The 26,501-nt window shown below is 44.5% G+C and overlaps 1 protein-coding gene and 1 pseudogene across 8 annotated transcripts; one reads left to right on the top strand and one right to left on the bottom strand.

Moving 5' to 3' along the window:
* Window positions 1-4,026: 4,026 nt before the first annotated feature.
* On the top strand, window positions 4,027-15,792 carry gbgt1l5 (globoside alpha-1,3-N-acetylgalactosaminyltransferase 1, like 5). 8 transcript variants are annotated; one of them, NM_001292935.1, is given in 9 exon segments: window positions 4,027-4,137; window positions 6,784-6,878; window positions 9,195-9,240; window positions 10,603-10,620; window positions 11,073-11,102; window positions 11,622-11,657; window positions 12,074-12,109; window positions 12,618-12,752; window positions 14,692-15,784. In NM_001292935.1, coding segments are annotated over 8 exon segments (1,032 nt in total). In that variant the 5' UTR covers window positions 4,027-4,137; window positions 6,784-6,838; the 3' UTR covers window positions 15,383-15,784.
* Window positions 15,793-20,903: 5,111 nt separating this feature from the next.
* On the bottom strand, window positions 20,904-25,395 carry LOC103183107 (annotated as a pseudogene).
* Between the last annotated feature and the right edge of the window lie 1,106 nt (window positions 25,396-26,501).

Below are 26,501 nucleotides of genomic sequence, written 5' to 3'. Positions count from 1 at the left end.
TATGGGGATAAGGCAGGGTTAGGTTATTAGCTGGAGTTAGATTAGAAGATCAGCCATGATTGAATGGCGGGGCAGGCTCGAAGGGCCGAATGGCCTACTCCTGCTCCTACATGTTATGTTATGTTAAATTTCCTCACCCCCTGTACACATAGATAGATACAGTAGAATCAATATCGATTCCACTGGGAAGTGTGCTGACCCTCTACACAACTCCAACTGTTCCAAAGTTACATCTTTCTTTTATGTGTTTTTAATTCCACGTCCTCTTGTCACAGAGATAGCCCCCGCCCTTTGCAGGCTGCTTTGCACAGAGAGGGATATGGACAACTTCTGGCCAGCCTTCCATAGCCTGCTTGTTTCTCAGCCTTGAGATAAGCAGGTGTCTGACGCTGCAGCCTTTTCTTCCTGTGGTTCATTGTTTTTACATCTCTGCTCAAAAATACATTTGCTCATTATCTCAGAGAAGTGAACATCTTTCCAGGAAAATACGAAATGTAATCAAAAGTTAACCTCAACCCGTCCAGCAAAGCTACTTTCAACTATTTAACTATCAAACCTTCTAGAACATTTGATTGCTGTTTGAAATACACCAAAGCACCCTGAGGTGATACTAATAATAATAATAATCCTCGCATTTGATATAGCGCTTTTCACGTCGGGAGGACGTCCCAAAGCGCTTCACAGAACACACTGTAAAGTGAATTGACTGTATATTTGTGGGCGAACCCGGCAGCCAATTGCGCACAGCAATGTCCTACAAACAGTCGTAGATTGAAAATAACCAATTTATTATTGTTTTTGGTTTTGGAGGGATTGTTATTAGGCTCTGTGTGGGTGGAGTAAGGAAACTTGCCCAAGGTTTCGCCCTCTGCCTGGAACTGAACTCAGGTCTCTCGCTATGCAAAGCGAGTGCTCTAACCACTGAGCTACAGGACTCTACAAGTCAGTCAGTGTAATTCAACAAATGAGTAATCAGCTTCAGGAAATATCAGAGAAAACTGAGAGGGAGGAGAATGAGACAGTTGGAATCATCTCAACAGAAGAAAATCTACAACAACAAGTTGCATCCTGTAGCTGGAGTTATTATTATTATTATTATTGCATTTATATAGCGCCTTTCAGACAAAACATCAATATGCTGCCCCCCCTCCTAACTCCTTAGAAGTTTGATAGCTTTAGCTTCAACATAGAGAGATGAATTTATCTTAATATGCCTAAAGGCCCTCCCCAGTGCTAGAACACAAGAGTCACTGCAATTCCTCCCATCTCAATTGAATTAACTGAAGGGTTAAAAAAAACAATTCACTTCTCTCAGAAATCTGCTGCCTAGGCAACTATTTAGTTTCCCTATAAATAGAGCCACTTTGGATTTAAGTATGTGCTTAAAAGAATGAACCCACCGGCCCGCAAAATATACAGTCTCAACACTTTACAATATATCCTGTGAAGTACTTTCAAGTGTCCCCCCAATGTGAAAGGTGCAATATTAAATGCCAGGATTATTATTAATTGAACAGCATACCACAGGTAGGGTCTAATGACATACCTGAGCATTGTTGACTTGGACACTGGAAGAAACTTCTCTTTTCTTTTCAAATAATGTTATGGGGATGTTCAACATCCACCTGAATTGGCTGAGGCGACCATAGTTTAACATCTCATCTGCAGGACGGAATTCCAAAAAGGCAGTACTCCCCAATACTACACTACAGTCTCAGCCTATTCTGTATTCTATCCAATAGCTAGGCCTCAACTATCCTTCCAGAAACCCTTCTAAAACTAGGCATCTGATTCACTATTGCCCTGTTGTCCATTCTTTCAGTTCAGATCTAACCCCAAATGGCCAACAACAACAAATTACATTTGTATAGCGCCTGTCACGTCAGTAATTGTACATTAGACTTCTTACCCTCACCCTAACCTGGCCCCAGTATTTGCTTGATCTAAGAATGGATTTGAGATTTGTCACACTCTGTTAGCTCCAATGTCCTACTGCAATTGGGTCCTCAGAACTACTCACAGTACTCCAAGCGTGGGCTAGCCCGTGTTCTGCCAGAAGAACATGATGGTCGATGTCTGGAATTCCATTCCAGAGTCCCTCCAACTTGCTCGCTCTCCTCATTCAAGGCACATCTCAAAATGTACCTATTTGACCACGCTTTTGATCATCTTTCCCCTCTCCACCCTCCCTCGGTCCCAGTCCTCGGTTCCTCTGGCTTGGGTGCCCACCCAGCACTGTTAACCGCCTTAAGATGCCCTTCGATGCCCTTCGATGTGTAAAATGTAATTCGTACTGTACTGTAAATTTAATATCACTTTGTTTTTGTATTTACTCTCACCGTGTTATCAACCCAAGAATCCCCCTTTCCTTTTCTATCTGTCCTTCCACCCATTAATATTCACTGAGTGAACAGCACCCTCACAACATTCAGCGTCTTCAAGGCAGGAGCGTGTTATTAGATATTTTTCTTGTGAAATAAATAAATGATGCTTTGTTTTTTTCAACGACTGGGTGCAGGGTACCGTGCATCAAACCGAAAGAAAATTATGAATCAACAGGATTTTTCGCCCTCCCCCCCCCCACCCACCCCCAAAAAAAAAAATCAAAGCCACCAACAAAAAATCCAGGTCCAAATCGTGCATTTTTATTTCAAAGGGACCATCGCACCTGCAGTTGAATGGTCGCCAGTAAAATGGTCAGGAAGTGCGGAATGGGTTTGCATTTGAAATGCACCGACTATTGTGTGTCAGGAACCATATGACCTCATTGGGCACTGTGGATCCTCCACACGATTTCACGGGGAGTGGGAGGCGCTGAGCACCAAACACAACAGGGCTCCGGCTTTACACTGTACCCGCTCAACCGCACACCCCAAAGAGCGCAGAGGTGACACCCTTTACCATAACCACTGGGCATTCTGTTATGCAACAGCATCTATCTATCTATCTATCTATCTATCTATCTATCTATCTATCTATCTATCTATCTATCTATCTATCTATCTATCTATCTATCTATCTATCTATCTATCTATCTATCTATCTATCTATCTATCTATCTATCTATCTATCTATCTATCTATCTATCTATCTATCTATCTATCTATCTATCTATCTATCTATCTATCTATCTATCTATCTATCTATCTATCTATCTATCTATCTATCTATCTATCTATCTATCTATCTATCTATCTATCTATCTATCTATCTATCTATCTATCTATCTACCTGTATATATATATATGTTAAAAATGATGTTGCTTTGCAAAACCTCCTTTTTTATATAGATATATATCTATATAAAGCTATTTCCAACCATTAGCAACAACACAATCACAAATAAGGCACAAACTATAAAGGCGGCGACTAATGCCAACCCCCGAAGTGGTTTCAGTAGCATTTTAAACGCGAGGCAAAGCTTTGCATTTGCTGCAAATCAAATCCAATAGCAGAGTCGACAGCTTTTGGGTGAGTGTGTACGTGTGTGTGTGTGTGTGTTTTTTTAAAAAAAAACATGAGAGGTCCGCAATTTTCGGTACATTTAGCAATTTTGTGTAAAAACGGGGGAAGGGGAAAAAAATCACACTTACCCGAGGATCCCATCTCATCATTTCCTCACCATATCTCCCTCTGGTTTACGCAATGCCGATGGCTGATTCCTTTCAAACGTGTAATTGATTGAATTGGCAAATGAATGGTGGTCGGAATTTCTCTCTCTGTGTTTTATACACAAACAAAACAAGAGACTGGGGGTGGGGGGGGGAAGGGGAGAGAGGAGAACTCGTCCCTTTTACACGGTTTGCATTGGGTGAGGATTGCTGTACAGCAACTGAAACACAGCTCATAAGAGTCTCCAAATCCAATGGCTGTGGTGGGGGGAGAAAAGCTCCAGTCAGTCAGTTTCTCGTGAATACAACTAAAATGGCCATGTTGCATATGATGGAGGCGGGCACAAGCTGGGGGGGGGGATTGCGTTTAGGAATGGACTTTATTCCTCGTTTTATGCACACAGATCCAACATTTAAAACGGGGGGGAAGGAGGGGGAGAGTAAATGGTTACTGAGTATTGGACAACAAGCTGCACAGTTTCTGCGTCTTTCTTGGATTATTTCTGCTCAGACGGCTGCAGATTGTGTGAGTGACACAAACCATCATCACGACAAATGTTGCTTCTCTCCCTCCTCTCTCTCTCCCTCTCTCTCTCTCCTCTGCCCCCCCCCCCCCCCTTCACCCTCCCCTCCCGGGGGGGGGGGGGGGGTCTCACAGGTGGAATGATCCCGACTCTCCCTGGCACCCTCTCCACCCCGATCCAAAGCAGGAAAACTGGGATCAAGGTCAGACACACATGTCGCAATGAATATTTTAACAAAGAAATAAATATATATATATATATATGTGTGTGTGTGTGTGTGTGTATTCAAAAGCCTGAGTGTCTTTCTCCAGTGTTTTGGTGGATGATGTGCCAAAAATAGAACCCCCCACGTTACGTAAACAAATTGGGTCTGAGAAGACCCATCTGTTCACAGGAAAGAGGGAAGTACAGTGTGTGTGTGTGTGTGTGGGTGGGTGGAGAGGGGGGGAGGGGGGTGCGGTGTATTTTATGGGGGAAATATTTCATGCAAATACGAGGCTGATATCATTGAAAAGCAGCGCCTGTATTGAGGGGTTTGCACTTTTGGCAAATTTCGACTCTCAGGAAGTGGTGTCGGTTACTGTAGTCGTAAGTGCAAAGGAAACGTTTTGCGATTGAGATCGGGAGGGAGACTGAGTGTATTGGTCGATAACCATAAGAGCTTTTAGTTGTACTTTCCAGACTGTCCCCCCCCCAAATAAAAGAAGATCAGAGCTGAACGTTGCGGCACTGATGGGGAACCATCCCTGAGCTCCAAACCCAGACATCTCCAGTTATTCCAGTTTCTCCTTTGAGGCTTTTATAGTTCCTCGAACCCGTTGTTACTCAGTTCTGTTTCTTTGGGGGGAATCATCACTCGCGGGGGAGGGGGAGAGGGAGAGGGAGGAACGTTTGATTAACTGCTGAGCAGAGCTTCGTGACCGATCTATTTTCAGAAGGAAACACAGGTGAGTTGAGGTCTCGCAGTCAGTCGCTTCAGTGCACTGCGAGTCGGGGTTTTTTTTTCGGGGTTGAAACATTTTGGGTGAAGAAATGCAAGTTTCTGGCGAGTATCTGGTGTCCTCTTTCTCTTCCTTTCTATTTCTTTTTCTTTTTTTCTTTCTCTCTCCCTCTCCCTCCCTCCCTCCCTCCCTCCCTCCTCGAGAGACAGAAAGGGTGAGTTCTAAATGAGAAGGTGTTTTGGAGGAGCAATGTTCATGGCTAATAATAATAATAATAATAATAATAATAATAATAATAATAACCTATTTGCATTGGGGAATCGATAAAGTCCGCAGCAGATTCGGGTGCGGCGGCGGTGGCGTTAAACGAGGAAGAGAAGGTGCGGCGTCCGGAGGGTAATGGAGGGATGTTGTTTGCATCGAATTATCGGCCGCACCCGACACCCAAACAGCGGGTATGGAGGCCCTGCTCTCGGCTCTCTGCCCCGGGGGGTGGGGGGTGGGTGGGGGGGATGTTTAGGCGATGGTTCCAAGTGATGGAGAGGTGGTTTGTGGGCTGAGAGGAGATGAATGCACGGATTGCTGAGCTGATACCTCCACTCCAACACCCCCCCCCCCAACAGGGAGGGAGGGAGTGGGGGGGGAAGGGGTTGGGGGTTTGGGGGAATGCCCCGTGACCCAACCGTGGCTGGTGTTGTGTCCCCCATCTCCAGGTCTTCACTGGGTCTATCCGCTTACTCCTCTGGTTCCTTCTACGCCTCACCCCTTCTCTTGCTTCCTTCAAGTCCCGTCAAAGACCTTCCTCCTCGACCGTGCCTTCGGTCAACCCCCCCCACCCCTATCCCACCCTCCCTGAACCCAACCTCAAGTTTGGGTCAAACCCAACCTCCAGCTTGGGTCCAAACCCCCCCCCGATTGTCCAGCGCCCTGGGACGTCTTTCCTGCACGCAGGACACTATAAAAGTGTAATTTGTTGTTGTTTTCAAATCTGGTCTCGAACCAACAGTCAAATCTTGCTCTCACTCGGGAGTGATATTAGGGGTCAGTGCAAATAAATGGTCCTCATCATTGGATTTGTGGCAAACATGGGAAGCACGTGTCCGCCTGTCCTGGAAGCGAATTCTCCTTCCTTAACAACATCCGCAGCCTTGCTGACCCCAGACCCTTGCTATGTGGCCGATGCAGCGGCGTGGGTGCCTCTAGGGTAGGGTCTGAGATGCAATGGGAGCTTCACCGAATGCGGACTTCAGTCCATCAGCTACACATGGATTGGTGTTGAGCCGTCTGCATTCTATCGATAAGATCTGTGAGGGAGCAAGCGCTGGTCTGTTTACTCAGCTCAGGACCCATCAGTGAGGTGGATTTTTAGTAAAATGGGAATAGTGGATGTTGGAAGTCAGTGAGGGGGAGTTCACACCAATGCTAATGTGCTGCTGCACAATGTGGAAGTGGGTTCAAATTCATTTCAGGCATGTTTATTTACCCAAGTCTCTTACATGATTAAACTGGCACCTGGTATTGGACTGGGATACCTAGAAGCTTAAGATATTTGACTTTTGTAGGTTTTGGAATCAAATCGAAAGCTTATTTGCATTTGACCGAATGGATCTATTTTGATCTTTCAAAACTGCAATGGATTTTTGCTTAGAGGAAAACCCACTGACCAATGGCCATTGATCAAACCAGAAAACCTTCTGTTTGTCACAGATCAATTCACAGAATACGTGGCAGAAACAGCACAAAAGAACCGGGAGCGTATATAATGGGTCGGCTCGCGTTTGCAGCAAGACTCTTATCAATTAGTAAGTAGACTTTTGAACTTTCAATCAATGATAGTGTTTTGTGGGTGGGTAATGCAAGCATGAAATGAATTTTAAAGTATACGAGATTATTATTAATTATTAACTGAATGCCTTTCATTTTACCAAATATTATTCTATTTGCTCGTCACACCACACCCTGCTCCTTACCACAACAATAAAATTGTTTATATAGTTTATGGACGGGAGGACGTCTCAAGAAACAGGGAGCAGTATAAAATGGTAACCAATCGGAGCAGTAACTTTGGTGAAAGAACTCATTCCTTTGAATCCATGATGCAGATCAGCCATGATCATATAAAATGAATATTTATCATCTGCACCCATGCATATTGATACTGAACCTCCCTGCTCTGTTAATTATCTTCCTATATAATGTTTTTTGTAGCGGTCAGCCAAAAGGCAGAATAGGATTGAGGGGTTTAATGGTTAATTACTATTTCTACATGTCTGTCTCATCCTACTCGTAGGCATTTCCAACAAGTTGCTCAGTCACTACAATTTCCAGACTATCCTCTGAAGCACTTTGAGATATTCTCCAATCTTGAAAAGCACTACATCGAATATAAGGATAACTTTTAGTATTATTATTATTCTCAAAGTGTGAGGTAGTACACATGAAATGGATGTTTAGTAGTTGAGATTAAGTTATAAATGGGGAATCACTAGGAGGAGTAGATGAGCAAAGAGATCCGTGCAGTTCAAATCTGTAGGTTTTTAGAATTTAATTTACAGGTAGAGAAAGTAGACACAAAGGCAAATGTTCAGTTTGGGAACCCAATTGTAGGAAGGATGAACTTGGAGGGTGTCCAGCGAAAGTTTCTAAGATTAGTATCTAGGCTGAATGGAATCAATGGGGTCGTTTTGGGTTTAGTTTTTCAACCCCATTCAAAATATTATATATCTCTTTAAGGACTGAGATGTCTCCTTTCACGTCTGAAGAACCTTAGCTTGTATAATTGCTTCAATGGGCAGGTAACTGAAAGCCTAGGAAATAGGAACTTTGTTTCACATCAACAACATTACCGTACACAACAACAACTTAGATTGCACCCTGAAAACTTTCCTATTCGACCATGCATAAAGTTGTCTGCCCTTTCTCTCTAGCTCAGGGGTTGGCAATTATTTTGGCTGGCGGGCCACTTCTCCACTCCTAGTTTTAAGATACACTTATTTACTGCCTCCAAAAAGTCTTCTCCAGTTTTCATATCTTTAATTGACTGCATTGATGCCAATTCTTCTGTGAGCTCAAAATGTTTGGAGATACCTCAAATAAAAATTATCAACCGAGCTGTGTCTTTGACATCACAACTCTCATCGAGTGCCAGTGAAAAACATGCAAAATTCCTTACTTTATTTTGTAACTGCACATACAGTTTCTCAGAGATAGTCTCGACACGGCTCACAGTAGTTCACCTTGACAAGCTAATGTTCTCGAACTGGTTTTTCTTGTCTAAGGCAGAGTCAACCACATATTCCTTTGTAACTTCCCCTTCAGAGAATGGTTTGCTGGTTTTGAAGATTTTGTGTGCAATCACCTAACTCACTGTTGTAATCTCAGCCTGGGCGTGTGTTTGAAAATTTGCCAATCCGTACATTTCTGACGTCAGCCTGATTCAACACTTAAGAGAGCGGGTGCACAACTAAGCCGTGCGACTGGCTGATGTTCCCAGTCAGATTCAAATGCAAAATTTGTGCGACTTTCTGGGACTGAACGAACTATAATTTTTTCTATTGCTAGACACAATGACGGGCCAGATAGAATCATTTGGGTGGGCCGGATATGACCCGTGGGCCGTATTTTGTCCACCCCTGCTCCAGCTCGACATCAAACTCCACCATTGTTAAGACGCTATTCCCAGTGAAGGCCGTTATGTAAATGCAAGTTGTTATTATTAGAACCTTGGGTCTGACTCTTACACAAAGTATTCATCCATTTCAATCCTCTGGCTCTAACTTGCCTATCAACCCTGTGCTTCATAGGTTTCAAAGGCTCTTGAGCCTCAGCAAGGCAACTAATAAAATAGATTTTGTGCTAAATCAGCCTCTACTTCTTACTTCACCAAAGAGGATGTGTAATGAAAGACATCCTGGCCTCCTTCTGTGATTTATATGAACCCCCAAAAGGATGAAGCTGTGAGGACAACTCATACCCAGATTCATACCCATAACTTTCTGCCCCAAATACACATTGATTGAGTTATTTAGGATGTGTTTTGATACTGTACCATATAATGTGGGATAATGAATTATTAACACATTATAATTCTACTGAGCCAACTTCCTTTTATTTTACAGTAATGGCTGCCATCATTCTATTACTTTTGTCACTGTCTTATTTACGGTAGGTGTGTTTAAAGTGTCAATGATTAAACAATAATCCTTGCATTTGATGCTCGTTGTTTGCTCCTCGCCCGTGCAGCACCCTCTACCCACTAAAGCCAGGAAAGGTAACTGTCTTTGGGAACATGGCTGTTTGGAAATTGTCTGCCATGTTTAACAACAAAACAGAGTTTGAGTGGGAGTCTGAGAAGGCTGGGAGATGGGCGGGGAGGGTGGCAAGGGGGGAGGAGAGAGATATCTAAAGACACCGTCTGGTAGATCTTTAGAAAGGTTTGAGAGTGGAGTGGAGAGGGAGGAGAGTTCAAAGAGGACTCAAAGAGAAAGACATCCAAGGAGAAAGTTTGTGAAAGTTGAGGCAAGGTGGCTGAAAGCTCACCCAAAAAAACAACATCTTTTCTTTCTTTGGTATCTTAACAGATATTTTGAAGAGTACAGTTTTTGGAAACTATTTCAGTAAATATAACGCAAGTCAGTAATTGGGAAGAGTCGTTTGTTAACTTTGGGTTTTTAACTCCCTCCTTGGCTTCAGTCAGTGAAGGAATTAATCAGCATTAACAATGATTTGTATTGATTGGGAAAGTTCCAGGTAGGATCTTGGGAGGTGCTAAGTTAATAGGCTTCAGTGCTGCTGGATTTCGGAGAGTGAGTGGGGCAAGTGGTTGAGCAAATCAGGTCAGTGATCCCCATTCTTGATGGAATGGAGGCAGTGGAGACTTTCATCCAATCAGTCTGGGCTGGAACTGAACCCAGGTCCCAGAGGTGAAAAGTCAGTGCTAAACCACTGCCCTGCTCACTCTCCTAACCTTTTAGTTAATGGGTTCCTTTACTGTGAATATAAGGTGACATTTCCAAAGTAATTTTGCATCTCAATGCAGTTCATACTGTAGCTCATGTTAGGATAGAATTGTGGAGAATTAGGCAGACCCTTATCAACCTGTCCCCTCCCTCCGCTCATCAGGCTCCGGTCTGCTCCATGTCCCTTGCCTGGCTTGCCCCACCATCAGAAGTCGGGCCTTCAACCTCTGCCCCCACCCTTTGGAACTCCATTCCACAGTCCCTTTGCCTCCCTCCCTCCCTCCCTCCCTCCCTCCCTCCCTCGCCTCCTTCAAGGCACACTTCCTCGACCGTGCCTTCAGCCACCTTCCTACCCTCCCTGCCCTCCACGCTCCCTGATCCCAACCCCCACCCGCTTGGGCCCTAGTCCCTTATCCCTGCCTGTTCAGCGCCTTGGGATGTCCTCCCAATAATAAAGGAGTGTAATAAATGTATTTTTGTATTGCATTGTATTGTAGACATGGCCCAAGACACACTCTTGACTATATTGTTAGTAAAATTCTAATTTGTTTTTTACCTTTTGATTCAGGAATACCGAACCAGCACTGTGAGTATCTGATCCTGTCCGAATGGCTTACTCCTGCTCCTATTTCTTATGTTCTTATGTTCTTATCAGGCTCCGCCCTGCTCCATGTCCCCCACCATCAGCATTCCAGCCTTCAGCCTCTCTGCCCCCAACCTCTGGAACTCCATCCCACAGACCCTTTGCCTCACTCCCTCCCTTGCCTCCTTCAAGGCACATCTAAAGTCCCTCCTCCTCAACCGTGCCTTTGGCCACGCTCCTACCCTCCCTGTCCTCCAACCTCCCTGATCCCAACCCCCCCAACCTGCTTGGGTCCTAAACCTAATCCCTAATCCCTGACTGTTCACTGTCTTGGGATGTCCGCCCAACGTGAAAGGAATTTAACAAATGCAAGTTTATATTGTAGACATGGCTCAAGACACACTCTGACTATATTGTTAGTAAAATTCTAATTTGTTTTTTACCTTTTGATTCAGGAATACCGAACACAATAGACCACCGGCACTGTGAGTATCTGATCCTGTCTGTCTGCTACAAACCATAGGGGTTACAACTTTTCACCAATAATGGTTAAGATTACTTACTCCAAATCCCCCATTACTCTCATTGTCCACTGTCTGGTATTGAGGGGAACTGAGGCCAACAATGCCAGCAACAACACCGTGACCAGTGGGCAAGTCAGTGACTTCATTGAACAGGCATTGCACAAGCCATGTGTCAGAGAGGAGAAAGCAGTCAAGGATCCTGCTTCTGATCAACATCAAGAGACCCCCCACCACCCCCTAATCCTCTCCACTGCATAAGTCTGGATGTAGGTATTGGTGGATAGATTTTTATTAGGTAAGGATATCAAGGGATTTGGGGCAAAGGCGGGTTATTGGAATTGAGATACAGATCAACCACGCTCTTAATAGAATGATGAAACAGGCAGAATGGCCTACTCCTGTTCCTATGTTCCTATAATAGAATTATGTGTAGAATTATAGAATTATAATAGAAATACTCTATGTGTTTTTATCTTTAAGAGTCAGGAAAATCCAACGAAATGGACCGCAGACACCGTGAGTATCTGTGCCTGCCAAAACCACACAGTGGATTTCAGGTTTTCCATATTAATTACTCCAAATCCTCTGCTACCCATATTGTCCACTCTCTGATATTGAGGGAAATTGAAGCCCACGCCAGCAACAACACCATGATAATAATAATGATAATAATCCTTGCATTTGATATATAGTGCCTGATCACGTCATTGAGAGTCTCAAAACACTTCACAGAATATACTGTGAAGTGAATTTGACTGTATATGTTGTGGGCGAAGTGATCAGCAATGATCTGGCATTGAACATGCCTTGTGTTAGAGCGGAAAAAGCAGCCAGGGCTCCTGCTCTTGATCGATCAACATCCAGAGACCCTTGAATTGTGGAGAATCAACTAAATGCTGTACAGGAAGTACAATATTTGTCTTATGTTTCAGAATCGAGGTAGAACAACCCTTCGCATTGAAGGCACCGTGAGTATCAGAGCCTTTCTTTTTGCCATAAACCATAGCTTTTCAGCACCTGATAGCATATGAGCCTGACTCAGCTGTTGGCTGTTGCACCTTCGAGTCAAGCCTGACATTATATTGCATTGCTGACACTCAGCGGCTGAGCCAGGTTTTGCTACCGAGGAGATGATGGGTAATTAATGGCGCCACTTTCCCATCACTCTTCACACTGCCTCATACCTCCCACTCAAGCTCTCTTACCGTCGCTCTCGTTTCTCATAATACGCTTGAAAAGCCGCCATATGTACACCTAAAGGTCATTCCCTTATTACCTCCACCGCAACTGACACTGGGGAGTCTTTTTAATATCTTTCTCTTCCTCTAATTTTCTCTCTCTCTCTCCCTCTCACAGACAGTCACTTTGATTCTCTGCATGTCTCTAACTCTACATTGTACAAATAAACTTGTACAAGTACAAGAATAAAAACACTTAAATCATGCTACTGATCACAGTTTTTCTTATTCAATTTAGGAGGACAGACGTAATGTTAGTGACCCCCTGGCTGGCACCAATAATTTGGGAAGGTTCCTTTGATCAGAAACTTTTGGATGCAACATACAAGCCCCTAAACTTTACCATCGGAATGACTCTCTTTGCTGTTGCAAAGTAAGTAGAAATTGGTGTATCATTTGCCCACAAAATATATAGTCAATTCACTTTACAGTATATTCTGTGGAGCATTTTGAGACGTTCTCGAAGACGTGATAACAGCAACAACAAAATTACATTTCTAAAGGGCCTTTCACGGGAGGAGGACATCCAAAGGCTGGACAGTCAGTGTTTCAGACCTGAGCTGGGGGTCGGGATTAGGGAGGGTGGAGGGCAGGGGTGAACCAAGGTGATTGAAAGCACGGTTAAGGAGGAGGGTCTTAAGATGGGTCTTGAAGGAGGCAAGGGAGGTGGCTAGTATCCTTACTCCACACAGAGCCTAATAATAATCCCTCCAAAAACAATAATAAATTGGTCATTTTCAATCCACGACTGTTTGTGGGACATTGCTGTACGCAATTGGCTGCCGCGTTCGCCCACAAGTATACAGTCAATTCACTTTACAGTGTGTTCTGTGAAGCGCTTTGGGACGTCCTCCCGACGTGAAAAGCGCTATATCAAATGCAAGGATTATTATTATTATTTGGCTTGCAGGGTTAACTGTAGCTGTGTAGAAAGAATCCATGACCCCAGCTCCACTATTAACAAGGTCCAAATGGTTTAAAACTTTGCCGCTCATGTACTCACCTATATCAGGCAATCACATCACCTCCAGTGGCTCCCTATTGCTCACTTTACCCCTTTGCTCAGCTGCCACAGGTCCACTGCATGTCCCGAGTCCCTCCTGTACACATTTGGTTGCCGTGCTTTCGGCCACTTTGCCCTGAATCTCTGGCACTGCTTGTCTTAATCCCTCTATCTTGCCCCCCTCTTTGCCCATCTTCAAATCACATCTGAAGGCATTCTTCTAAGACAGTGCCTTTGGTGATTCTCCCATCCCCCTTCCAGCTCGGAGACAAACTACCCAGCGGTTACATGCTCCGAGGCACTATCCACGTGAAGGGTGCTTTACCCATGCAAATTGTTACTGTCACTTTCTTCAGCTCAACGTTTCGAAAAACCGAGGCCCTCCTGATTGGCTCACGTCAGCGCCTCCGCACCTCAGGCGCTGACACCATCAGCATCCAAGGCTGCACTCTCCACCTCTCAAAGCCAGTCAGGAACCTCGGCGTTTTGTTCGACCCTGAGCTGTCCTTTCTCCCTCACATCCGCACCACAACCGGCACCGCCTTCCATCACCTCCGGAATATCGCCAGACTACGGCACTACCTCACCCCTCACGCCGCTGAAACTCTGGTTCACGCCTTTGTCACCTCAAGGCTGGACTACGGGAACTCTCTCCTCGCCGGCCTTCCCGGCACCTCCCTCCACAAGCTGCAGGTCATTCAGAACTCTGCAGCTCGTGTACTGTCCCGCACCAGACACCGCGACCACATCACTCCCACCCTCGCTCGCCTCCACTGGCTCCCCATCCCCCAGAGGATTGATTTCAAGATCCTCATCCTCTCCTACAAGGCCATTCACGGCCTTGCTCCCTCCTACGTCTCCAACCTACTATCCCCCTACCTACCTGCCCGTACCCTCCGTTCCTCTGGCTCCGGTCTGCTCCACGTCCCCCGCCCCAACCGCCCTACCATCGGTGGTCGGGCCTTCAGCCTCTCAGCCCCCAGGCTCTGGAACTCCATCCCCCAGTGCCTTCGCCGCTTCCTCCCTTTCCTCCTTCAAGGCCGGTCTCAAGACCTTTCTCTTTGACCGTGCCTTCAGCTCCCCTCTCGACTCTCTTCCCCCTCCTCGTTCCCTCCCTTCCCTCCCCTCACCCTGACCATTTCCCCGCTCCTCGCTCCCTCCCTTCCCTCCCCTCACCCTGACCATTTCCCCCCTGCTCGGGTCATGACCCAACTGTGCAGCGCCTTGGGACGTCCTCCTGACGTGAAAGGCGCTTTATAAATGGAATCTTGTTGTTGTTGTTGTTGTTAATGCCCATTTTGTTCCGCAGGTACACCCGGTTTCTCAAGCCATTCTTGGAGTCTGCAGAGAAACACTTCATGCAAGGTTACAGAGTAAATTATTACATCTTCACAGATATCCCTGAACAGGTTCCTCGGGTTGAACTCAAGCCAGGTCGATCCGTGGTTGTTTTTAACACAGTCAAATATTCCCGCTGGCAGGAGATCTCCCTGCGGAGAATGGAAATCATCAACAAGCACATCATGAACAAATCAATTCGGGAGGTGGATTACCTCTACTGTTTAGATGTAGACTTAATATTTACCAACCACTATGGTGCAGAGACATTTGCGCCATTAGTTGCTGTATTGCATCCTGGATACTTTAACATCCTTCGGAACAAATTTCCATATGAACGCAGACCAGAATCTCAAGCCTATGTGCCGAAAGATCATGGACACTTCTATTATATTGCAGCGATGTTTGGTGGAACGCTGAATAACATTGTCGATGTCACAGCTGCGTGCCATCAGGCGCTTCAGGTGGACAAAGTAAATGGTATTGAAGCAGCCTGGCAGGAAGAGAGCCACCTCAACAAGTACTTGGTGACCAATATGCCGCACAAGATTCTTTCCATGGAATATCTGTGCAACAGTGAGGCTCCCACGCCTGCTTCGGTTAAGGTCTGCCGATTCTCCACAGTCAAGAAAAACCATGCAGAAATTAGGGCGCAGAAGTAATGGGAAAGCTACTGCATGTACTGTGATTACCAAATTGGATCTTATAAGGAATCACCAGAAATGCAATTCAGGGAAAAACACTTTTTGTTTAGGTTGGTTTGTAAAGAGCTTTGGAGATTAGCTTGGGTGTTATCAGTGCAGAAGGCATAATACTAAATAGCTGGGGGAGATTGTAATAGGATTGATTTTGCACACTCTGGGAACAGTGCACTACCAGGAGCTGAATGACTTTTTTACTTTTTATAATAATAATAATAATAATCATCCTTGCATTTGATATGGCTTGTATTCTTCTAGTTATTTGTCGTCATTCCACCAATTATTGGATGAAATGTGGGTGTTAGTGGGGTTGGATGCTGGTGTTCAAGCCTGGAATTTTGTGCTTTGGAATAAAATAAAATTAAAATAAATTGTGTCATGGGTCATAATTATTACACCTACAAAAATCACTACTTTACAACAACTTGCATTTATATAGCACCCAACAGGCCGGGTAGCATCCCGGAGCGCTTGACAGTGGTGGAGTCTGAGGCCGAGCCAGGGGGAGGTGATTACAAACATGATCAAAAAGGAAGGTCTTTAGGCAGGATTTGAAGGTAGGGAGGCAGAGGGATTGAGGGAGAGAGTTCCAGAGTTTCAGGACATAATGACTGAAGGCACCGGCGCCGATGCTGGAGCAGAGGGTACGAGGGACAAACAGGAGGCTGGAGCTAGCCGAGCTGACGCAGTAGGTCGTGGAGACGGGTACGCAGATTGGATAGGTAGGGAAGTGCGAGGGCATAAAGGGATTTGAAAACAAGTGAAATTGTTCCGTTTGGTAATTGGGAGCCAGTGGAGCCTTGCAAGGACTGGTGTGATGAGGTTACAGAGTTTTGCGCGGGTGAGTATATGGGTAGTGAAGTTTTGGATTAATTGAATTTTGTGTGTGGTGGAGCTGGGGTGACCATCGAGGAGGGTATTGGAATAGTCTATTCTCTTTGACCGTGCCTTCAGCTCCCCTCTCGACTCACTTCCTCCTCCTCGCTCCCTCCCTTCCCTCCCCTCACCCTGACCATTTCCCCCCTCCTCTCTCCCTCCCTTCCCTCCCCTCACCCTGACCATTTCCCCCCTGCTCGGGTCATGACCCAACTGTGCAGCGCCTTGGGACGTCCTCCTGACGTGAAAGGCGCTCTATAAATGGAATCTTGTTGTTGTTGTTGTTGTTGTTGTAGTCTAGCCGACAAAGGCGTGGACCACTTTCCACGCTTTACAAGGCAGAAATGGCATTCAGGTGCTGTAAAGCACTTTGAGATGTCCTCGTGACATGAAAGGCAAATGCAAAAATTATTATTTATTCGTTATCTCCATCAATGCAACTTTTGCCTTGAATCTAAGTGCAAAGGCTTGGGGACCACCAACTGCACATTGAGCACTGCTGGATACTAATCTGCTGAAACAAAGCAATCTATGATTGCAGAGCGCTGGTGAGCTTCCTGCAGCTTGTCTAATTACAACAAGCAGCATGAAGCTTGCCAGTCAGTTTGAAATGCCAAGCTGTTTTTGCTGGTAAACTCCTGCAGTAACACAACGCACTTCTCTGGGTCTTTCTCTGAGCCTTTGCCAATCTACACCTAAAACATTCCAGAATTATGTGACCAAGGTTTCTTACCTCTGGGAGAAAGCGCACACCTCATTCCAGAAAAGCAGAAACTTACCAAGGCGCAGAGGAGTATGAGTTGTTTGATTTGGATACTCTTAATCAGAGTGCTGACTTTTCCAGTTTGTCAGAGAACCTAGAAAAAAACAACTAGAACCACTCTACCAATTAGTGAGGGAAACAGGAACCAAATTAAAAAAAAATAAAATAAAAAAAAAATAGGAAGTATCCCGGCCACCAGTGACTGCCCTTGCCTCTGCTAAATCATTGTTCTACTCCAAGACAATCTTGGAGGCTAAGGACAACCCTAGGCTCCTCTTCGCAGTTTAAGATCCTGGTCCTCACCTTCAAAGCCCTCCATGGTCTTGCTCCCCCCTTACCTCTCGGACCTCCTAACCCTCCTACCATCCTGTCCGCTCCCTCCGCTCAGTGGGCTCTGGCCTGCTTCACATCCCCCGCCTTGCTCGCCCCACTATCGGCGGGCGGGCCTTCCGCCACTCTGCCCCCACCCTCTGCAACTCCATCCCACAGGCCCTCTGTCTCTCCCTCGCCACCTCAAGACCCTCCTCTTCGACTGTGTTTTCAATTTCCCTGCTCCCCCACCCCGACCCCCAGCTCGGGTCTGAAACTCTGTCCGTCCAGCGCCTTGGGACGTCCTCCCGATGTGAAAGGCGCTATACAAATGTAATTTAGTTGTTGTTGTTATAGGACTTGGTTATAAGTCTTCTGATTAGTTATTAGGCAGGGGTTTGATCCCTCACGAAGTGGATGCAAGGTTTGAGAAACTCTTCACGGTGAACAAAATCATTCAGTTCATATTTTTTCCTCTTACCGAGTCAGGCTGGGGAACATTTTTGAAAGGAAACAATATTAGGTTTGCCAGCTTTGTCAGTTCAACAAAACTGGTTGTGCTGAACATTTGATTTGCCTTTCATGTCACGAAGATGTCAGAAACGGCTTCACTGCACATGATTGTGCAAGGCGAAACCTTGGGCAAGTTTCCTTACTCCACATGCCTTTTACTGAAACGTTTACTACAGTACAGTGTAGAGTTAGAGACATGCAGAGAATCAAAGTGACTGTCTGAGAGAGAGAGAATGAGAGTTAGAGAAAAGAAGACAGAAAATGTGTCAGCAGAAGATAGAAAATGTCTCACGCCGAGTAATAATCCCTCCAAAAACAATAATAAATTGGTCATTTCCAATCCACGACTGTTTGTGCGACATTGCTGTGCGCAATTGGCTGCCGTGTTTCGCCCACAAATATACAGTCAATTCACTTTACAGTCTATTCTGCGAAGCGCTTTGAGACGTCGAGAAGACGTGAAAAGCGCTACATCAAATGCAAGCATTATTATTATATTATTATTATGAATGCCATTTCTGCCTTGTGAAGTGTAGTGATTTGACTGTTGTAGATGAAATAATTATGACCCTTGACACAATTTATTTGAGTTCAATTACATTTCAAAGCTCGATTTCCAGTGCATCCAACTTCAATGCCGTAATATTGTGTTTCATTGTTGCTCAGTTGACAGCCCTCTCACCTCAGAGTCAGAAGGTTTGGGGTCCAAGCCCATGGTCTAGGCTGACTATAGTGCAATGCTGGAGGTGCACTGTATTGGTTCAGGGGCTACTCTTCAGATGAGACTTTTCTGCCTGCCTGTTCGGACGGATATTAAGGATCCCATGGCACTATTCCAGGCAGCGCGAAACCTTGGGCAAGTTTCCTTACTCCACACAGAGCCTAATAATAATCCCTCCAAAAAACCAAAAACAATAATAAATTGGTCATTTTCAATCTACGACTGTTTGTGGGACATTGCTGTGCGCAATTGGCTGCCGCGTTCGCCCACAAATATACAGTCAATTCACTTTACAGTGTGTTCTGTGAAGCGCTTTGGGACGTCCTCCCGACGTGAAAAGCGCTATATCAAATGCAAGGATTATTATTATTATTATTATTTGAAAAGAGAAGGGGGTTTTCTTCGGGTGTCTTGGCCAACAATCCCCCAGATAAACAAAACACAAAATACTGCAGATGCTGGAAATCTGAAAAGAAAAACAGACGTGGTTGAGAACTCTCAGCAGGTCAGGCAGCATCTGTGGAGGAAGCATTTGAGTCAATGTTTTGGTTCCACGACCCTTCGTCAGAACTAGACATTGACTCACTTTTCTTTCGCCATAGATGCTGCTGAGTGTTCCTAGCTACTTCTGTTTTTGTTCCAATCCGCCAGATAAAAGTAATCATTCACTTAATGGCTGTGGTGGGACAATGCTGTGTGGAAATGGGCTCCCTCTAGTGTTTACCTGCAAATATAGTGAATTCTACGAAGGGCTTTGAGATACCTCCCCCTGGTGAGAAGCGATATATCAAATGCTACGATTATTTTTATAATCCTTATATCAAATATAGTACTTTTTCTCATCAAAATCCCACAAACAGCCAGAATGTGAATGATCAGTTTAATCAGGGGCATGGTAGCCCAGGACACCGGGAGAAACTCACTTCTCTTTTCAAACAGTCCTTTAATGTCCACCCGAACAGTCCTCCCTTCCCTCTTCCCCTCTTTCAGGTCACGACTGCAGACCTTCCTCTTCGACTGGGCTTCTGGTCACCTCCTCCCTCCCCTTTGCTCAGGGTTAAGCTCCGGCACTGTTAAGTGCTCCGAGACGCTGCCCACTACATAAATGTAAGGTATTGTTGTTGTTATTGTAGGGTTTTTTCTTTGGGGTGAACAGCAACCAAATAGGAGGTTTCCCAGCCACCAATAACTGGCCTGCCCCTCTAATCTACTGTTGATGAGAGACCAGCTAGCCTGGCCACCAATGACTGGCCAGGCTAGCTGGTCTCTCATCAACAGTACACTGAAGAACTGAAGGTTTCCTTGCCTCGAGAACTGGACTACCAAGACTTGCCAGTCTCGTCACCTTGGAGACAACTCAGCCCCAAAGAGAACCTACAAGTATGGTCACTAATTGGATATTAGACATTTACATGGTTATAAGTCTTCTAATCAATAATACTGCCACCAATAATAATCCTTGCATTTTAATATAGCGCTTTCACATCTCAAAGCACCTCACAGAATATACTGTAAAGTGAATTAACTGTATATTTGTGGGCGAAACGCGGCAGCCAATTGCGCACAGCAGTGTCCCACAAACAGTCATGAATTGAAGCGACCAATTTCATTATTGTCTTTGTTTCTTGAGGGACTATTATCAGACATGTGGATTAAGGAAACTTGCCCAAGGTTTCGCCCTGCCGGGAATCAAACCCAGGTCTCTCACTTGCAAGGCGAGTGCTCTAACCACTGAGCTACAGGACTCTTATAATTAATTATTAGGCAGGATGTTGATCCTTCGCGAGGTGGATACAAGTTTGAGAATTCCATACAAACCCCCTGATACCCAAAGCTATTCAAGGTGTACTTGGAAAATAGTTTGCCTCCCCTATTATTCAACCCACACCTGCAACCCTCTGATTAAAGCTCCATTCAATAGCCACCCCACACACCATTTTCTAAAAGGAAATAATAACACATGTCCAGCTTTGTCATCAGCACTCACACAATACTTAAAAGAAGCAAAAGGTTTGTCATATAATATCACACTCCCTATGGAGCTCAATTTTCCCATTGCTCTCTGCTGCTTCAATACCATTTGCTTTGTCCACTTGAAGTGCCTGATGACCTCAGATGTGACATCTACAATAATAATAATAATAATCCTTGCATTTGATATAGTGCTTTTTTACGTCTTCTAGACGTCTCAAAGCGCTTCACAGATAAACAATATTATCCAATGTCCCACTAAACACCATTGCTATATAATGGAAATGACCCCGATCTTTTGGAACATAGGCTTGAGAGTTTGGTCTGTGCTAATAAGGAAATTTGTTCCGGGGTGTTGTGTAGAACCAAGGCTGTAGAGCAGCAACCAATTCCCCAAATGTTTCTGCACTCCAGGGAAGATAAAATACCATATTCATGTCTAAACAGTAGAGATAATCAACCTTCCCAATTGATCTGATTATGATGTGGTTGTGGATGGTTTCCATTCTTTGCAGGGAGATCTCCTGCCAACGGGAATATTTGTTGGTGTTAAAGACAACCAGGGATTGCTCTGGCTTGAGTCCAACCTAAGGAACCTTTTCAGGGATATCTGTGAAGATGTAATAATTTACTCTGTAACCTTCAAGACCCACCTCAAGACCCTCCTCTTCGACTGTGCTTTCGATCTCCATACTTTCCCCCNTGCCCTCCATCCTCCCCCACCCCAACTCTGTCTGTCCAGCACCTTGGGACGTTCTCCTGATGTGAAAGGCGCTATTCAAATGTAATTTTATTGTTGTTGTTGTTGCATGAAGTATTTCTCTGTAGATTCCAGGAAAGCCTTCAGAAACCGGGTGTATCTGCGGAACAAAGTGGGCTTCAGCAACAATTTGCGTTTGAAGTGCAAAACAGTTGCTTCGGGAAATTTGAGGTGAGAGACAAAAGGATCAATGAGAATTTCAGCACTGTTTGATGTAAGATAGAGGTGAGGATGGGCGATGTGGCAGAGGTGGACGAAGGCAGTGAGATAGGAAGTATAACTGAGGGTTGAATATGAAGCCAAGATAGTGTACAAGTTCGGTGAGTTTTAAGAGTTAAATATTAATAATCATGCAGATGTCAAAAAATTAATAGCTTGATTTTTCTTCAACCTGAGGCAGTGGTATAATGAGGCCGGCATCTTCTGATTTATTGCAAGAGGTCATTCTTTATTTGTGAAGCTAAGCATCGAGTTGGCAAGGTATTCGATACGCCCCAATTCTCTCCTTTCATCATAGCAAACACACACACAAGCACACATTTGCATTTGTTGTACAGGGTTACTGGATAACAATTGATGGCACCACCTCTGGTTGACTTTTACTCTCCTTAATCCAGGACTAATTGCTGCCGCAGCCAAGACCGATTAACCTGTATTTTTCATTCTGTAGGGCTCACCACCACAACACACCACCACAGCACGTGTCTGGCAACAACAAAATGTCAAACAGGTTGAATAAAATTCTTGTACGCCACCAGTGCATTAACTGTACCATTGTTCTGACTACCTTGTGTACTGTGATAGCACAATGTGATTTTCCTCCTTTGGGGTGAGTTGAGGGGGTGAGGAGGGGTGGTATGGGGTCTCCTTGGAGTTGAACTGGCTCCAAGGTCATGTGTTTGGCAACGGAATGTCAGAATCAAGCCAACCCTCTGTGGCGGTCTTGGTAGTCCAGTTCCTGAGCCACATAGTCCACATTATTCCAGGAAACTGCTGATGACAGCAAAGCCAGTCTTCGAGACGTTCAAAAGGCTTCACAGAATATACTGTAAAGTGAATTGGCTGTATATTTTGTGGGCAAATGATACACCAATTTCTACTTACTTTGCAACAGCAAAGAGAGTCATTCCGATGGTAGCCGCTTGTATGTTGCATCCAAAAGTTTCTTAATCAAAGGAACCTTCCCAAATTATTGGTGCCATCCAGGGGGTTACTAACATTATGTCTGTCCTCCTAGATTGAATAACTAGATTGAATAACTTTCATCAAGCAAACAAGCACACATTTGCATTTGTTGTACAGGGTTACTGGATAACAATTGATGGCACCACCCCTGGTTGACTTTTACTCTCCTTAATCCAGGACGATTTGGCTAATTGTGGCCACTAATTGCTGCCTCAGCCAAGACCAATTAACCTGTATTTTTCACTCCGTAGGGCTCACCACCACAACGATCAGCAACATGATTTAAGTGTTTTTTTTACTCAAAAGTTTACTACAGTACAGTGTAGAGTTAGAGACACGCAGAGAATCAAAGTGACTGTCTGAGAGAGAGAGAGAGAGAGAGGGAGAGAGAGAATGAAAGTTAGAGTAAGAGAAAGATAGAAAATGTGTCAGCAGAAAATAGAAATTGTAATAATAATCCCTCCAAAAACAAAAACAATAATAAATTGGTTATTTTCAATCCACGACTGTTTGTGGGCACCGCTGTGCGCAATTGGCTGCTGCGCTTTGCCCACAAATATACTGTCAATTCACTGTACAGCATATTCTGTGAAGCGCTTTGAGACGTCGAGAAGACGTGAAAAGCACTATATCAAATGCAAGGATTATTATTATTATTATATAGCAGTGTCCCTCCCAGTAGCCTTTAGGTGGCAGCTTTTCAAGCATATTATGAGAGAGGAGAACGACGGTAAGAGAGTTTGAGTGGGAGGTATAAGGCAGTGTGAAAAATGATAGGAAGGTGGTGCCACTAATTACCCATCGTCTCCCCGGTAGCAAAACCTGGCTCCATCACCGAGTGTCCTTCCAGTGTGATACGGCGCTATATCAAATGCAAGGATTATTGTTAATCTCTCTCATGTGTATATCTAGCTTCCTCTTAAACATATCAACACTATGGGTCTCCAACCGACCGATCACTGCAAGGTGACAACTGGTGCATGCTCAACGAAAGCAAGAGGCAGGAACTGTATTTACCACAGTTTTAATGTTAAAGTTTATATTTTTAAACTGAGGTCCCGTCTGCCTGTTCAAGTGGATGATAAAAATCCCATGGCACTATTTGAAAAGAGAAGGGAGTTTCTTCCGGTGCCCTGGCCATCGATCCACTTAATAAAAGTGGTCACTCACTCTATGGCTATTTGTGGGACATTACTGTGTTCAATTATGCTTCTGGTTGGTCTACTTTCTTTGAGGGATTATTATCCCCAGATAGCGATCTGCCAATCGACTAACAACCGGATTCCTTCTTACTGCTAGGTGTAAGAGGCGTGCGGAGTAAGGAAACTTGCCTAAAGTTTTGCCCTGCCCCGAAATCAAACCCTCTTGGCTTGCGTGGCGAGTGCTCTAAACAATATGCTAGAGAACTCCACAAATGATCAACTGATCAAACCCCTGTTCACGCCACGCCCGTACTTTACTTTGCCCTGAGGCTTGCAGTGATTTTCGCCGTTTGAGATCATTTTCTGTATCACCCAATTTCAGGTAGTGCTGAATTGCTCAAGGGGTAGTGCTTAGTTGTTGTGTGGAAAAAGTGGCTGGTCATTATCTGCTCACAGCCATCTTAACATTCCACTGAGAGAGGGGTCAGAAATGTTATCCAATCTCCATTAGCAGCAGTTTCCACCTACCACACCCCGATGATGTGTTGATTCTCCTTTTAATAAATCGTTAATTCCTGTAGCCTGTTTTTGGAGAGGAAAAAGGAACCTACGCTTTTAGTTTAATGTGCCAAGGTCTGCAAGGAGGGAGACTTCCTGCAACGGCTTTGTTGATTAGAATTTTTTTTGCCAACAAAGAACATCCCACGTTCCAGTCTTCTTACAGAAAAAGATCAAACAGCCTTTACGGATCACAGGAGTTGCAGTTTTCATTTAATAATGTTGACGGATGTGAGCCGAGTTGGTCTGATTCATTAAAAACATTTAAGGAGAAATGTAAAAGGGTGGAGGTGGGGACAGGAGAATGGGATTGAATAGATAGCTCCTTCAGAGAGCTAGCAGAATGGTAAGTGTTGTAAATTTGTAAGTTTCAATCTGAGGGAATGGCGTTAATGTGCTATTTTTTTAACTACACGCTTTAAAGCGGTTTTAGTAGTGGGTAGTTTATTATTCAGTAGTTTTTTTTTTAAACCACATTTCACTTTTCAAATTTTTTTTATCCACGCTCTTTTCTCATTGCCTGTGAACTCTTTTGTTCCTGCTGTTGGTGCACTTCCTCACACTTACCAGCACGCGACTGCAGGTTACCTCAGCACGTTTTTGCACATTAAAATGATAGATCTGGGCAAATTAAGACAAGGAGTAAAACATGGAATCATAGGAATTCGGAGCGTCAGAGCATTAAGGTAATGGGAGGTGCAGAAAGACTGAAAAAAGCTCAGCTCACTAACACATGAACCCTTTCATTAGAATGAGAACAGGAACTCTTTTAAATGGAGTGTGAACTTACTGTGTTGTATAGTACAGCATATAGTAGTACAGTCAATTCACTTTACAGTATATTCTGTGAAGCGTTTTGAGACGTCTCGAAGACATGACAAGGCGCTATATCAAATGCAAGAATTATTACTAATGATTATTGTTCTTATATCCTTCAATGAGATCCGTTTACCATGGTGTTTTATTCCTATCCGCTCCCCCCCGACTTTTGGTGGACCTGACTTAAAAATGCTCAATCACAGCAAACAACTTCTGCCGAATAAGGAAGGCAACAGACTGTGCCATCGGGGTCAATTTCTCTTCTTCTAATGGGCTGTCGCCCATTTGCTTGCTCAGCACAGCATTGTGCTGCACAAAGAATCGGGGGATAGCAGTACTTATATGGTCAAAGCTCATGAAGTTACCATCAAACCATGTGAATAGGGAAGTTCGGAAGGAAAAACAGAGATGAATGAGCTCTCTGTGTACACAAGGATTGTGTGGAGTCCTGTAGCTCAGTGGTTAGAGCACTCGCTTTGCAAGTGAGAGACCTGAGTTCAGTTCCAGGCAGAGGGCGAAACCTTGGGCCAGTTTCCTTACTCCACACAGAGCCCTAATAATATTCCCTCCAAAACCAAAAACAATAATAAATTGGTCATTTTCAATCCCCAACTCGCCCACAAATATACAGTCAATTCACTTTACAGTGTGTTCTGTGAAGCGCTTTGGGACGTCCTCCCGACGTGAAAAGCGCTATATCAAATGCAAGGATTATTATTATTATTATTATTAAGGATGGGAAAGCTATCTCAATTTTGGTTCATGTGCCTTCCTAGCATTGACTCTATTGCAACCAGAACCACCAAAGAGATGATAATGGACATTAAAGATATTCCAACAAAACTATCTGAGGTACATGGCTGAACCTACAGTTTCTCCTGGAAGTATCGAGCTCTAGTCTTCTTCCAGCCAGCCATTTGTGTGTCGTTCAGGCTCACCTCTTGATCAGAAGGTTGTGGGTTCAAGCTCCATGTCGGGACTTGAACTTACATTGAGATGACACACCAATGTAGCACTGGGGCGATGTTGCCTCGTCGGAGGTGCAGTCCTTCGGATGAGACGTTAAACTGAGGTCCTGTCTGCCTGTACAGATGGTTTTGAAGATCCCATGGCACTATATGAAAAGGGAAGCGAGTTTCTCCCAGTGTCCTGGCAATCAGTCCCTCAAATAAAATTGGCCATTCACTTCATGGCTGGTTGTGGGACATTGCTGTGCACAAATTGGTTGCCGAGTTCACCCACAAATAGACAATCACTCCAATTCACAGTACATCCTATGAAGCTCTTCGGGACGTCCTCCTGACATGAAAGGCGCGATACCAAATGCAAGGATTATTATTTCTCGTTCAAAATCAGTTTATGGTTATTCCAGACGCACACTGAGTACAATCAGCACCTTATTGCTAGTTGAAATGCTCATTAATGTTTAACAAGACCTTCCTCTTCGACCATACCTTTGGTCA

This window comes from Callorhinchus milii, unplaced genomic scaffold, assembly GCF_018977255.1.
Source record: "Callorhinchus milii isolate IMCB2004 unplaced genomic scaffold, IMCB_Cmil_1.0 Scaffold8, whole genome shotgun sequence".
NCBI classification, from domain to species: Eukaryota; Metazoa; Chordata; class Chondrichthyes; order Chimaeriformes; family Callorhinchidae; genus Callorhinchus; species Callorhinchus milii.
The sequence above is the reverse complement of the archived record's forward strand: the minus strand, read 5'-3'. Positions and strand labels throughout refer to the sequence as shown.